We start from the raw sequence: 15,949 nt of genomic DNA on the forward strand, positions 1-15,949 counted from the left end.
ATGCCACTTGTGTGGAGGTGTCAGCACCCACTATGGGTGCTGGAACTAAACTCAGTGCCTCCAGGGAGAGCATCAAACTCTTAACAAAGAGCTATCACTCCAGTCCCCAACAGCTGTCACCAATGCTCGTAGCAATGTTCACCTTCTTGAGATTGATTAAGCTATTCATTTCCCAGTCTGTTTATACTACTTAAAAGGCTTGTTTTTTTTCTATGTACATAAAAGGTATTGTGTTAAGTGGATATAGGATAAAGACACAAAAAATGCTGAATAACTATTAAATATTATCATTCTTAGGAAAATCGTTTTTTATACTGATTACAAGGCAAAAGCACTCACTTGTCCGACTGCCCTGCATTTGCTGTGCTTTCAGCTCTCATTCGCGTAAGTGCAGCAGCAGCTTCATCCAACGCACAGCTGACAGATGATGTCAACCTCCGGAGCACTTCAGGGTCTGCAAAGGCTTTCCCATCAGCTGTGGATAATTTGCCTATTCCTATTATATTATTTTCACACCCAGAAGGAAAACAAAGCAAACCTCGGGTTATGAAAATCTGCATGTTAACATAACCTTCCTACACTATAATGGACTTATATGTCTATAATGTTTCAGTAAATAATTCTCCTTGAATCTAGAAAGTTGATCCATGCTGTATGGTTCCTGGATACATACATGATCTGTCTTGCTATGGTGTCAGACGTAGTCTTTAGCCTATGATAGGACAGATAGGAGTCTTCTCTGAAACATCTGTCATGTCTTCAGGAGAAGAGCCTATCTATGTTCAGAGGTTGTTGAGCTGTACATATTGAGTCATGAGCTATTTAGTCACCTGATAACCACACAGAAAGACTTCCAAAAATAAAGTCAATATAGAACAAAACAGATAAAAAGAACCCTAAAAAAATATTTTTGACTCACTGATACTACAAATGCCAGCATCATCATTCTATTTTTTAGTAAATGCCTACTTTTGCTTTAAGAAAATGGACGAACAGAACACAGGCTGCATAAAAAAGATAACCTACATATAACTACTTCTTAAAAACTTACTAAATATACTTAACCACATATACTTAGAATACTCTAAATTATTTAGAATATCGAAATAACACAAAAAAATAGTAAACATCTGAATGAACAAAATTGTTACTTTTCCAGCTAGCCCTAATAAAGCAAGCTTACCATGATTAACATTATTTTATTCCCAGATTATCCTCTGCATCACCCGTGGTGCTTATTTAAAAACGTGGGCGCTGGGACTGGAAGAGGGTTCAGTAATTAAGAGCACTTGATGCTTTTCCAAAGGAAAAGCATGTTGTTGTTGTTCTCAGCACCCAAGTCAGACATCACACAGACACCTGCAACTCCAGCTCCACGTGGTCTGACACCCTCTTCTGACCTCTATGGCATTTGCATTCATGTGCAAATGCACAACATACACATACAGTATCTCAAGCCCAAAGATATACTGACCTAAAATCTAGTCTCGGGACAGACCACACAATTCAGAGAGACATTAAAACTGAGCAAGGATTAGGGTCATTTCAAAGAGTAACAAGTACTCTTAAGTGCATGATTCCATTTTGGCAGTCCCTATTTTATGCAACTCTGAAGACTACATATGATAAAACTTACTGTCACTGTAAAGTTACACTGTATCAAACATTACCCTGGTGGATCCAAACCAATGAGAAACTCAAGAAGAGCAGAGGGAACTCTTTATCTGAAGATAACAAACAGGGAATTCAAGAAATAAAAAGGTTTTCATGTGCCCTTGCTGTCTTAAAAATGGAGGGGAGCTGTGCATCGAGGAATGTAGAAACAAGAGGAGACCCAAATGGGTGCCCACAAAAAGATGAAGCTCTCAGAGCTACAATAGCAAAGGATTCATTTCTTCTCTCAGTTAGAATGAGCTTGGAAGAAAACCTTCCCCAACAGCAGATAGGTATGAACTTAACACAGGTGATTTAAGTATACAAGATCTTAAGGCAAGAGAATTTAGTTACATTATGTTCTAGTGTCTAATACACAAACTACAAGATATTTGAGTGTTGTTTATTGTGGCTATATAAAAATAAATTACTACGATGCATTTGGAAACCAGTGAATCCTTCACAGTGAGATGTATCAGTTGGCAAAAGAGATGTGTACACTTTTCAATTTAGTTTTTTTTAAGATTTGTTTTATTTATATATTTTATGTATATGGGTACTTTGTGTGTATATTTGAACACCAGAAGACAGCATCAGCCAGTTGTGAATTGCTATGTGAGTGCTGGGAATTGAACTAAGGACCTATGAAGAGCAGTGAGTACTCTTAACCATTGAGCCATCTCTCCAGCCCCCCTTAATTTAGTTTTTTTATGTCACTACTATTGCCTATAAACAGATCTCACGGATCAACACAGTCATGACAGTTTCACTAGGGAGTAGTGGTGCAGAAAAAGAAAACAATCACAAATGCAGTATCAAACCTTGACTGCAACACTCAAGAGCAGAAGGGCAAAAATTTCAAAATTCTACAGAAAATGATTTTTAAACTAAGCTTTAATGCATAATCTATTAAGCATAAACAAAGACATTATGACATGAGATCTCAGAATACTTTGTCTCTCACAAGCAAAATAAGGGAATAATAAAACAAAACAAAACAAAACCCCAAAACTCACACATTTCACACATCCTTCATGAGACAGATAGATATTCTAGGGCTAAAGAGATGGCTCAACAGTTACAGAGCACCGGCTATTCTCTCTAAAACCCAAATAAAACCTAGACAGTATGAATTAAGTGACCAATTCTGAACACTTGACAAGATATTTAAAATCACTAAAAGTAAATTTCTACTGTTTTTCTTTGACTGTCTTTATGGTTCTATTTTTAGGGGAATCCTTGAGATACATGAGAGAAATCATAAATGAAATGATGAAGTTTATACCTATATTCAAAGACATGGGAATGTCAAGAGAATAGTAATGAATAAAAGACGAAAGAAGGCCACCCATATACTGATGCTTATTAAAGTTGAAAAATCATAATCAAGGGGTTTGTTTTGCTATTCTAAGCTTTTATGTAAATTTGTTTTTATTAGAAAAGAAATGCAGGAGAACCAAAAGAATGAGTAAGAAGAAATTATTATATCATCTTCCAATTAAAATTATGTTCCAATGGGGAAAATAAAATCCACTCTGAAAATAAGACAATTTGCTTTACTTATATAGTTATGCAGCCTATACTGTACAATGGTGGATTCAATGCAATCAATTTTATTGTAAAGTTGCTGCAAACTGGAACTGAGTGCTAAACCACTGCTTCTAGGACAGAATAGGACCAGGCTACACTGCAAGCCTCAGGGGATAATAGTCTATTAATATATAACCTAGTTTCATGTTATGTATTAAAGATATCAATACTTTGTTAGCAATATATTCAGTAATTAAACTGCAATTAAACTATGCTTCAGTGAATCCTACCTCATGTTTTTGTTTTTTTTTTAACCCTCCCCCCACCAAAGAAATAAAGGAGCACATATTTATGGTAGTAGCAAGAGATGTGTATGGATAACAAGGAAGACATGACTATCAAACTATCAAAAGCACCAGCCATACCTGCAGCTTCTAGTAAAGCTTCCAGTCTAGCCTGTGTCTCTGGATCTACTGTCCTGAGGTCTGCACCATCAGCAGTGCCTGATAAGAGCAACTTGGAAGCTGTTTCCAGCATTGGATTCTCCAAATCATCCTGGTCTAAAATGAAAGATTCCACCTAGAAAACAAATACAGAAAAAGAAGACAGGAAACAGGGGAGGGGGACAAAAACAAAATAAGATCAGAGGGAGAGAAATATATTTAACATAATTACCAATAATAAGTATAGTAGCAACACTAAAACTAAAGGAAAACTGAAAGTTGAAGATTTTAAGAACTAATTATTCCACTGCAAACATTTATTTACTGAAATAATATTCATTCTTTCCGGTTTTAATATGTGCAGGAGATACACCTGAGCTTGTGAACATAAATCCTGGATCCTTCCCTGTACCAGCTCTTTAGGAAGTTGTTTTAAATACTTGGCTTTCCTTAGTTTTTGCACTTAGTTAAAATTACAGTTTATGCTTCCAAGCTTAACTTTTTCATTAAAACAAATATTGTCAATTAAAATGGCAAGTTTAATCACTTTTGAGGAGATTTGTCAAAAACCCAAGTTTAATAGACACAGATTGCCAGTACACTGTAGCAAAAAAATACCATTTCATAAAGAAAAAAAAAAGCTAAATTTAAATTTTTCTTAGATTTCAAAAATTGGTGAAAAGACAGCTGAAGAAGTGACTCAGAAGTTAAAAGCTGAGAATCCAAGGTCAGTTTCCAGCACCCAAGTTGGGGGATTTACAAACACCTACAAGCTGTACTCATGTGCACATATCCACATAACTATAATTTAAAAAGATAATAAATCTTTAAAAAAATTAGTGAGATCTGAAGTATTTTCCTTGTTTAACTACAAGCATATACCAATGAACAATATTTGTATATTTTGGTGCTACAAACTTAAGATCACAAAACATTTACTTACTATTGTTTTTATACTAGCAGTGAAACAACAAATAATGGCTTGGTATTATGAAGACAATAATTTTGACGTGCTGATACCCTGAAGTAATCTCCTAGGCCCCCAAAGTTTATAGACCATACATTTAGATACACTTAAGAAAACTAAATAGGGGGCAGGCGAGGTGGCTGAGTTCGATTCTCATGGGGGTATATAGACCTGAATGCTAAGGTACTCTTGGGACATCAGATCCCTTGGTACTATAGTTGCAGTAGCTTTGAACAGCAAGCTTAGCATGGGTACTGGGAATGGAACTTAAGTCCCCTGCAGGAGCAAGGGAGATGGGGCTCTCTTAACCACTGAGCCATCTCTCTACCTCCCATTCCTTTCAGAGACAGTATCTCCTTGTAGTTCAGGCTCCCATGGAACTCACTGTGTAGACTAGGGTGGCCCTGAACTCAGAGATCCACCTACCTCTGCACCACTACATCCAGCTTACCATTGATTGTTTTGCTTTGCTTTGCTTTGTTTTTTGAGAGACAGGGCTTATCTGTTTAGCAGCCCTAGCTGTCCTGGAACTAGCTCTGGAGAGACCAGGCTAGAACTCACAGATATCCACCTGCGTCTGCCTCCTCTAGAGTGCTGGGACTAAAGGTGTGCACCACCACTGCCCGGCTACCACTGCTATTTTTAATCAGCACACCCTTAGTAGTAAATCATACTTTAAATATTTAGATGCCAGGGCTATACAATATCCTTTTATCTTTGGGTTTTTTGTTGTTGTTGTTGTTTTGTTTTCCTCAAGAGAGGGTTTCTCTGTGTAGCCCTGGCTGGCCTCAAACTCACAGAGATGTTTCTGCCTCTACCTCCAGAGGCTGCGAATACAAATTCTGCTCTTAAAGGCAGCAGCAACAGAACTCAAGTAAGTTTAGGGAAGCTGGGGGTAAAGTATAATTTTCAATTTAGTAAGTACACTTTTGGGTGAGGTATGATTCAAAAATAGCTTTGCATTCTGAATCATGGTTCAAAAAGATGATTCTTTCTCAAGAAAAGGCTATGCCCAAAGAATGACAAAATATCTGTTGAAATATTTATAACTTCAATGTAATGAAAGATAAAAGAAAATATATAAATATGAACACAAATGAAATGAACAGATGAGTAAGAATTTTAAGTTAGCTTTAGAAAGTGAAAGAACTCAATCCAAAGGCAAAAATGGCAGGTGCCAAATCTCTCCAAAAGTAATGTAAGTAGAAAAGAATAATTTTGACCAAAATAACTAAGCTGTTTAAGATGAGAAGAAAATAAAATGTGGCACCGACAAAATCACAATTTCAGTCTGATGGAACAAGACAGTTCACAGCAGAAAAATTCAAGTCATTAGTTGGAGGGAGGAAGCTCATGTTACAATGTATTATTACGAAGCCTACTGAAAACTTAGTAGGATAAATAGAGTTGGGAAAAAAATTGCTGTGCAAGGCCGATGCTAAATAAAGGTATTTGCAGCCAAGCCTAAACTAAAGACTGGAGTTCCATTACCAGAACCCATGTGTTGGGAGGAGAAAACAAACTCCCACAAGCTGTCTGTCTTCTGCCCGCCATACGTTCATCATGGCACATTCCCCTACCCCTATATCAATAAATTTATTGCATGTATTGTGCATATGTTCACAGTTTTTATGCTCTTTGAAAGTGAACTATATTTAACTTACATGTATACCCAGCAAGTATGTAATCTATGTTCAGGAATCAAGAAACTTTTAGAAGGGGCAAAACTTCAAAGAATTGGAAATTTGAGCTAATGAGATGGCTCAAGAGGAAAAAAGTGCAAGCAAGCCAACCTGACTTCAAGCCCTGGGAACCACATAGTTGTCCTCTGACCTCCACAGGCCCATGGTATATATATATATATATATGTATCCTCTCTTACACACATACACACAAATACATAAATGTAATTTTTGAAAAGATTTTAATGACCACATGATCCTGACAGTCTTACCTTTTTGATTCTAAAAGGCTTAGGGTATACTTGGAGAAAGGAAAGCTAATAATAAAATCTTATATGGGGAAGGGAACAAAAATAATTAAATACACATTACAGACATCCCATATTCAAGTGTTTGCTACTGTGAGCATTTATACATCAATGTATACAAACTAATCTTGCTATTTAGGAACTTATTTTCTTAAATGACTGTATACAAATGGTCAGTAATACGAATAACAGAGTAGACTGTAGGGTAGTAGTGGTGTAAATGGCTACAAACAATTAGAGAAACTTTTCTTTAACACCATTAACCCCTTCCCCCATCTGGAGGCTGTTTGTGTAGTCCTATGGTACAGAGCTTACCCAGTATGCACCAAGTCCCAAGGGCAGTAGAAAGAAATATTCAATATTCTTTTCTAAAGTAGATTTTGTTCTATTCCCAATAAATGGAGATAGAATTACATAAGAAATTTAATCCCATGAATATGCAAAATATCCTTATTAAAATTTAAACTAGATTATGCATATATCTCCTTTTCATATTCTAAATGCTATTAGTAGTTTATCCCTAAAGAACTGTCAAAGTTAATGAATATTTAAGTATGATAAATGTAAGTTACATTTAAAGTATTGTGGATATATTGCTAGAACTGGGTATTTGATAAAACTGTGTATCCATTTTTCTTGTTTACTAATTTTTTGAGAACTTCATACATGAGCACTGTTATCTGTATCAATCCCATCTTTCACTGTTCAACCTTCAACCCCTCCAGTATCCATCTTCCAAAATTCATGATCTCATCTTTAATTATTAGTATTACATGTATACACACACACACACACACACACACACACACACACACACACACACGTGTGCAAATGTGTATATACAACCTACTGAGACCATTTAGCTTTGCCAAAGGCTGATCACTTAGGATTAGACAAAATAAGTGGCAGCTTGTCCCTGGAGGGGAGTGATTTTCCCTGTATTAAATTCTTGTCCAATCTAAATACAGAAAACTTGAAAATAAATTTAAGAGCCTTAGAAAAAAAATCCACAGGCCTAATTCATTGTTACAGTTAAAAGACATACAAAGATTCCTATTTAAATGGCAGGTTTCTAAACATGCAGTACAAAGAGGACCAGGTTAACCCCACCCACTCATTCAATGCATTCCACCAAAAAATTCAATGCTGAGTAATATGAAACTGTGTGCTCATGGAGCTCTCCAAAGTCTAACTTAAGTTTTTTATTTAGAAATCAGGATTCCAAAGTAAATTCACGACTAATAATTAAAAGTAGTACAATCAAACATTTCGGCCCCTGATGCAACATAAAATATAAAGCATCTCCTATGAACTATTGTTCTTTTAATAAATTTTATTCATTTGTCTCTGGGTATCCACATGCCACAGTGTATGTGTAGAGGACAGAGAACAACTGTTGTCTCTTCATGTGGGTTCCTGGGCTCAAACTCAGGTCATCAGGCTTGGCAGCAAACACCTTTAATCCACCAAGTCACCTCACCAGCCCTCCTACAGTGTTCTTGACGAGACCCCATTCCCAATAAATAATTTAATAAGGCCTTTGAAAATAACTCAATTTTGGTTTCAAGGGAGCAGCCAACTCAATGGGCTCCTCCCCTGGGGCTACCTTCACTCAGTCTGACCAGGGTAAGATCTGGTTACTACTGGGATAAGAAGCAGAAACTGGATGGTTGTATACCTGGGATTTAATCCTGACCATCCAACTCATAACAGGCCTGGAGCCTCTATGACAGACAAGTTGTAGTAAGTGAGCAAATGCTGCCAGGAGCCCCTGTCCACCTTCTCCTCAAGATGTGTTCTCCCCTGGATGTGGCAGAAATATTCTCTTATTATACAGGGGGACAGACTCAAGGTTCTGGAAATTAGTGGACCATATCCAGATTTGCATCACAAAACAACTGGTCTTAGAGATGTAGAACTAAGGTTTCCAGGTTAACAGTCCCTCCTGCTGGATTCAGCCCTGAACTTAAGATGACCCACTTCTGTGAACCCGGTCTGTCTGTGTCCTGAGGCATCTCACTTCCTGGGTACAGTTGCAAGTTTCTTGCCCTCTTTGTATCTCTGATGCTGACCTCACAGATAGTCCTTCTAAAGACCTCTCGTCCCTTCTAACCCCTCGCCTGGGCTCCCAGTGCAGCATGCTCCTCAGGTGGCTCTGATATGGAGGTGCTTGTGGAGCAGGTATGATGGGGACTCCATGCCCTGAAGATCTCTGAGCTACCAACACTGGCTAGAAGTTGACCTGGTGCTGGGCAGAGGACTCTGTGCTCAGTGGCTTGAAGGAACAATGGGATGTGTACAGGGAGCATCTGGTGTTCAGTTCTTGGCTCCTAGAAGTGATGCGATGCTGACCCTAACCCCCACCCCAAACTTGTTTTACTAATTAAACTTTACTGCTTTTATTTAAAAGAGGGGGAGGGGAGAGGAAGGGAGGGGGGAGGGAGGGGGAAGGGGGGAGGGGAGGGGGAAGGGGAGGGGAGGGGGAGGGGGAGGGGAGGAGGAGGGAGAGGGAGAGGGAGAGGGAGAGGGAGAGGGAGAGGAGAGGGAGAGGGAGAGGGAGAGGGAGAGGGAGAGGGAGAGGGAGAGGAGAGGAACGAAAAGACTCAGTTTTGAAAACAGCAGTTAAGGCAAACTAGAAGATGGACTTTTTTCTCAACCTAGGCACTAGAGGCATTCTGGATGAGATACCAGTAGTAACAATCAAGAACAAACCCAGACACAGTCAAATGTTTCCTGGGAAAGAGAAACTGCCTTCTCAATGTCATGCCCCTAAAGAAACCTCACATAGGAAGTGAAGAAACTGAGAGCCTCTGACTGAAGTAAAAGCAAACATACAAATCTACAATGCAGAACAGTTTACACTAAAACCATTTTCTCCTACTAAGCACAGTGGGAGAAAAGATCAAAGAACTGTTCTAAGTTAAAAGGACTTGAGCAACAATAATAAATCATAATATAGATCCTATCTGAAACCTGGCTTAAGCAAGCCAACGGGGGAAAGAGGGCATTTGAGACACCAGAAGAAATTGGACTATTTACTAGGTATTTGGAATTATAAAGGTATTAGTTTGGGTTAAGTAAAAAAATACACTTTGCTTTTCTGAGATAGTCTCATGTATCTTTGCATGGCCGAAAACTCACTATGCAGCCAACGGTGATTTTGTAGTGGTTTCACTGCAGACTGATTCAGTTTTGCTTTGTTTTTTTTTTTTAAGAAAATATTACCTATATCCAGAAATAATATTTATATTATAAAGTAAAATGATTTTATCACATTTTCCCCAATGTAAAACACATGTTAATGGAGATAGTTAAATAAAAACCAAGGTTTTTTAACACTGGTAAAATCAAAATACATGTTTATAGCAATAGTGATATTCCCAAATCGTTCTATAATCAAAACAGAAAGACAGAAAGTTATATGGCAATATGAAACAATCTGGACCAGCTATGAAATCAGCAATTTAAAGACTACTTTGCTCAAAAGATAGTCATTAACCTCATAACTAAATCCAAATGGATAAGGAAATAGTATACTTTGGCTAATTGGCCATTACATACACTAACTTCACTAAAGAAACATCTTTACACCTTGTATATAAAGCATTAAGCTAGCTATTAGCAACAGAAACACAAAAAATGGCTTTTATTATGATCACTTCCATCAACATACAATCAAGAAAGACTAAGTGCAAACAAGTACCAGCTACATTTGAAAAGAACACTAAACAGGAAGACAGTGATAACACAGAGGACGAAGATAATTCTTTACAAACATGGTAAAAAAAAAAAGAGTAATGTCAGCTCTGGAATTTTCATCATTTATAAAGCCTACTGAGAGATTTCATTTAGGCAAAGTGTCTCAGAAACACAATTAAGCCATACAAACAGTTGTTTTGGATAAATGTGACTTCAAAGATCAAACCTACTAAGAATTTATTTCAAAATATAAAATGCAAAATGTGAGGTTATGATAGAAAGGAAGCTTAGACTACCAATATAGCATATTTAAAATGGAATTCAATATTTACCAGAGCAAACACCTGGACTTTAAACCAAACTTACATTGTGACTAAAAAGTCCATTTAAAAGTTTCCTTCCTTTGGTTTGGTTTTGAGGGTCTTGTGTAACCCAGGTTGGTCTAGACCTCTATCTGGCTAAAGATAATGCTCCTGCCACTCTCTATTCTAGATCCTCTGGGTTGAGGCTACAGGTGTGTCCTGCTGCCACCATACCCAGCTACAAATGTCCTATAGAACAACAAATAACTCCATATTGCTCCACAACAATAAGGTCTCTGGAATTGAAAATCACAATCTCTACAAATAAACGTCTATTTTTTTTTATTTTTATGAATTTTACTTTTAGTAGTATCTTATTTGATTCTTATAATAATTAATTATTATAAGAATAATTATTATAAGAATCAAATAAGATACTACTAATTATTATTATTATGAAGTTGATAATTTCAATGGGAAAATGGTGTGTTTACATATACAGAACCTCCAATAACTATTTATATTTATGCACTACCTACAAAAACATCAAGGCTCCAGTTGTTTAAAGCTGTGATCATAAACTGAATTCTCTAAGTTCAGAATCCCTATTTAGTGATATTCACACACTTTAAGACAAAATGTTTCGGTATATTGATAGAGTTTGTCCCTGAAAGATACTAGGCAATAAAATGTTTCACCACTGAGGTGGCCTACAAAACCCTGAATAAATTCATGTTTTATACTAACTGCTTCTGTCTCTCAAGCCCAAGGGAGGAAAAGATTATTTGCACTTCCCTGTTCCCTCGACACAACAAAGCAGATTTACTGTAAATAAAAGTATTTATAATTCATCATCATAACTTTCCTTTATACATGATCCCTGAACTATAAGTGAGACTTCAGTAAAATATTACAATTGTTAACCAAGTTAATTATTTTTAAACTAGTATAACTAAAATGATTTTTCTTATTCTACAAAGACAAAATTAGCAGTGAAATATCTGAAAAACATTGCAAGTCTTTCTTATAAAGTCAATGGCACCAAGGCTATAGCTCAACTTGAGTTCAACCATCAGAAACCCACATAAAGATAGGAGAAAAACCACTCTACAAAGTTGTCTTCTGACTTCCATATACATGATAGAATACTAGTGCACCCATGTGAGCAAACACACACACACACACACACACACACACACACTTTTTCTTTTTAAAGAGTTGCTCTCTTTTCTTTCTGCAGCCACCATGCCATCCAGACAAAGGAAGCCCCAGAAACTCCAGGGCCTCATGAGCCACTGCCACAGCAATTGGTAAGCACCACGGGCACCTGGGAAGATGGGGAAGGCTGGGGGCATGCATCACCACAAGATCAATGTCAACAAATAGCATCTGGGTTGTGCTGGCAAAGTTGGTATGGGGACTTGCCACTTAGAAACCACAATTTCTGCCCAACTGTCAACCTTCCCAAACTATGGACACTGACCAGGGAAGAGACTTGGGTACATACTATAAAAAAACAAAACTGGAGCTGTTCCCATCACTGATGTGGGACCAAGGGATACTACAAAGTCCTGGGGAAGGGAAGGCTCCCCGAGCAGCCAGTCATCATTAAAGCCAAAATCGCCAGCAGAAGAGTTGAGAAGAAAATTAAAGACGTTGAAGGTGCCTGAATTCTGTGTGGCTTGAAGCCACACAGGGAAGTTTATTAAATATCTGAGAGTAGGTTCTTTGGTGATGGGTCTATTGATGACAGTCACAGAATGTGTTAGATAGACATAGCCCACCCTCACATCTCAAACACTTCAGGCTATGTGTGGAGACTCAAAGTGGGACTGGATTCTAGAAAGCAGTTGTGGATTCATAGGTCTCTGTGCATACTATGAGTTTCGATGTCCAAAGAACTGATTAACACCATTACCTAAGCCCAGTTGTATCTCATTAAATAAAAAACAAAAACCAAATAAACAAATCCTGAGGACCAGTGAGAGAAAGACATTGGAGCTACAGATACAGCTGAACAATTAAAAGCACAAACTGCTCTTCCAGGACCCAAGATTGGTTTCCCGCACTCCACATCAGCAGTTCACAACCACCTATAACTTCGGGTCCAGAAAATCCAGAATGACGCCAGTTTTCTGTAGACACACACCCACATATTTTTTTTAAAGGGACAGGAGATTTCAAACTAAAAATTATTTTTACAAGTTAATGATTAGTATGACTCATTATATTGAGATAGAAGATAGCAAAAGGAAAGTGAACATGACTAAAATAATTCAGATTTCAAAAGTAAGGGTACAAATCATATTAATCTAGTCCTGTATGTTTACATTCAAACCCATTTATGTTATAAATGAGTTACACATTTATTAAGATCTACTATATTAAGAATATGCTATTGATCAGTAATAGAATTAACACAGCCTTTTTGATAAAATATACACAAAACATAGCATCTATTCTTATTTCTTTGTTTGTTTGCTTTTGGTTTTTTGAGATTGGGTTTCTCTGTGTAACAGGCTAGCTGTCCTGGAACTTGCTTTGCAGACCAGGCTGGCTTCAAACTCACAGAGATCTGCATGAATGTGTGTGCCTCCTTTCCCCCATTAAAGGCATGAACCACCATCACCTGGCCATGGCTTCTACTTTTAAGCAACAAGATGTTCATTTGTAAAAACCACTGACATAATCTAACATTAATTTTTTTTAAATTATAAACTTGATAAATTAGACTAACCGTGTTTAAAATAAGACAGCTGTATTTTATGGTCTAGAATTACACACACACACACACACACACACACACACACACACACACACACACACACACTTGCAATTTAAGATAATATAAAATGTTTAAAGAAAAAGGGTTGAAAAAAAGAGGAACAGACAGCCACAATCAAAGGTTATTAGATTCAGCTAGGAAACAATCTAAGGAAAGGAAAAAAAAATTAAATAGAAAGAATATCTTGTAATGCTAGATGACAGCAGGCACATCCAGGGTGATTCAGTCATGAACATCCAACAACAAACCCAGTGAAAGTATATGCAGCTTAAAAAAAAATCAAACTAAGTGAGAAAATTTCCATACACCTGTCTGAGAAAATGATGGATATACACATTTTGCAATGACACAGAGGATTCAGAAATAAAACTGTAATATTTAATGTAAAATAGATGGCACAGAAAATGGAGTTTTAAAATTAAAACATCTGACCATAAGTTAGGGAAGAAAATAAAGAAACAACAGACTTCAAAGAGATGAATTTATAATTTACATATACAAAGTTTTGGATAAAGAAAAAAGATATTAAATATTAATAGTATGATAATCTACTTGAATTTTAAAAAAGAAAAAGCCCACTAATAATAGAGATAATAAAAATCTAAAAAAGGACATGATTTCCTATAGGATTTGACCACATTTTTCCTTAAAGAAAACAGAATTTTAAATGTCCGATTTTTAAAATTTTAAATTACAAATCAAGATGTACCATGGCTATTAATGTAAAACAAGAAATGGAGAAGAAAGAAGTTTAACAAAACTGAGATTACTTTTATCTTCTCTATTTCTTCATTTCTTGTTTTACATTACTAGTAGAAAATACATGAGAAAACTGCCAAGCTCCTAAAAAGCCCTACAAACAAGCCTAGACAAGAAGCATACACACCAAAGTAAATGAAACACACCTAACATTTAAGTTTAAAAGAGAGAGAGAGAGAGAGAGAGAGAGAGAGAGAGAGAGAGAGAGAGAGAGACTGGCAAATTATGTCAGTGGTATAAAGAGAAAAGGGAATTTATAACAAAGAAGACACAAGAAATTCCACGAAGTACTGACTTTGTTTTCTTTGTGTGTGGACTGCTTCTTCCCGTACTTCCATTCTCTAGGTACTAGCGGGATTACATGCTCTCAAATCACACTAAAAAAAGGGATGCTCTCCACAGCTCCCTACAATACCACCCAACTTTGTTTCCTACCTTATACAATCACAACTGGAAATCACCACCTTCTCACCTACTTGCTTATTGTTTTGCTTCTCCACACAGACAGGAATCTTTTGTAGCCCATACAAATAACTGACATGTGGTGGTAACTTATAGCACAGTTTCTGCAACTCTCTAAATATATCCTTGAATTTAGTTATTTAAAATAAACTAAATTATGATCAACAACTGTAAACATATAATGCATCATATTAAATATTACAGGTGAAAAGACATGACTCATCTCAACAAACCTGTATTGTTAAATATCTATTGCTGGGCATGGAGGAGCACTAAGGGGACAGAGACTACATGATAAGACCCTCTTATAAACTAAATGCTCACGGCCATAAAAGTACCTGTTAAGTCAGAAAAGTAATTTGCTTTATTTATTATTAAAAAGCTAGAGTACACATAACCTCAAAATGAAAAAAACATTCCATTTAAATCAAGAACAAGACACTCAAATCAGAAAGAACAGCAGCAGTTCAAAAAACCTACCCAATAGTTAGACCAGAAAACATAACAAAATACTGTAAAACATAACTACTAAAACAGGAATAACATAATTTACAGAAAACATAATTATTCTTCCAGAAGTTTAGTAGAATCAGCAAAACCTAAATAAATGGTAAGACCAAAATTTAAAAAAATTAATAGCCTTCTTATACAACAGCAATCAATAGCTTATTAGAAAATACGTTTGTAAAGATGTTATTCCAACAAAAGCTAAAGATACTCAGGAAAATACCTAACAAAAAAGTGTGTAAGACCTATGAAAATAAATGTTTAAAAATCTATTAAACTGTACTGTAGAACATAAAGAACACCTAGAGAAATGGAGAGGCATACCATGGTCCTGGGTGGGAAGACTCAATAGTGTAAAGATGTCAGTTCTCCCCAAATTAATCTGTAAATTCAATGCACTTCCAATCAAAATCCCAAAGGGATTTTTAATGGAACTTGACATGTTGACTTTAAAGTTCATCTGGAAGAGAAAATACACAAAAATTGCCCAAAAAATTTTTTGGAAAAAGACAATGGGGAGGGGTGCCCTACCAGTTGTCAAATATAGTATGACATGAAGATAATCAAAACTGCAGAGACTGAATACAGAGCACATGTATTGGGGACTTAAAACATGAGCAAGGTGATTTTCATGTTAGTGGGAGAAAAGAACTGTCACTCAATGATTTATTCTGGGAGAAATGATTATGAAGCTGGGAAAATTAACTAGGCCCTTACCATGATTATTAAAAGAAAATTCAGATGAATTAAAATCTATTAGAAACATAAATAAAACTCCACTGTAGACGAAAATGTAAGAAACTAAAGTGCTCCGACACTGTTGCTAAGAAGGCTCTTTGAGAAAGACACATG

The 15,949-nt window shown here is 36.5% G+C and overlaps 1 protein-coding gene and 1 pseudogene across 1 annotated transcript in view; one reads left to right on the forward strand and one right to left on the reverse strand.

The window, feature by feature from the left end:
- The window catches only part of Ankrd17 (ankyrin repeat domain 17), a 136,235-nt gene that overhangs the window by 74,588 nt on the left and 45,698 nt on the right, over positions 1 to 15,949 (reverse strand). Inside the window, 2 exon segments of the mRNA XM_027388365.2 lie at positions 340 to 496; positions 3,609 to 3,762. Coding sequence (XP_027244166.1) covers positions 340 to 496; positions 3,609 to 3,762 — 311 coding nt within the window.
- LOC118237772 lies at positions 11,830 to 12,293 on the forward strand (annotated as a pseudogene).

Source organism: Cricetulus griseus (assembly GCF_003668045.3).
Source record: "Cricetulus griseus strain 17A/GY chromosome 1 unlocalized genomic scaffold, alternate assembly CriGri-PICRH-1.0 chr1_1, whole genome shotgun sequence".
NCBI lineage: Eukaryota > Metazoa > Chordata > Mammalia > Rodentia > Cricetidae > Cricetulus > Cricetulus griseus.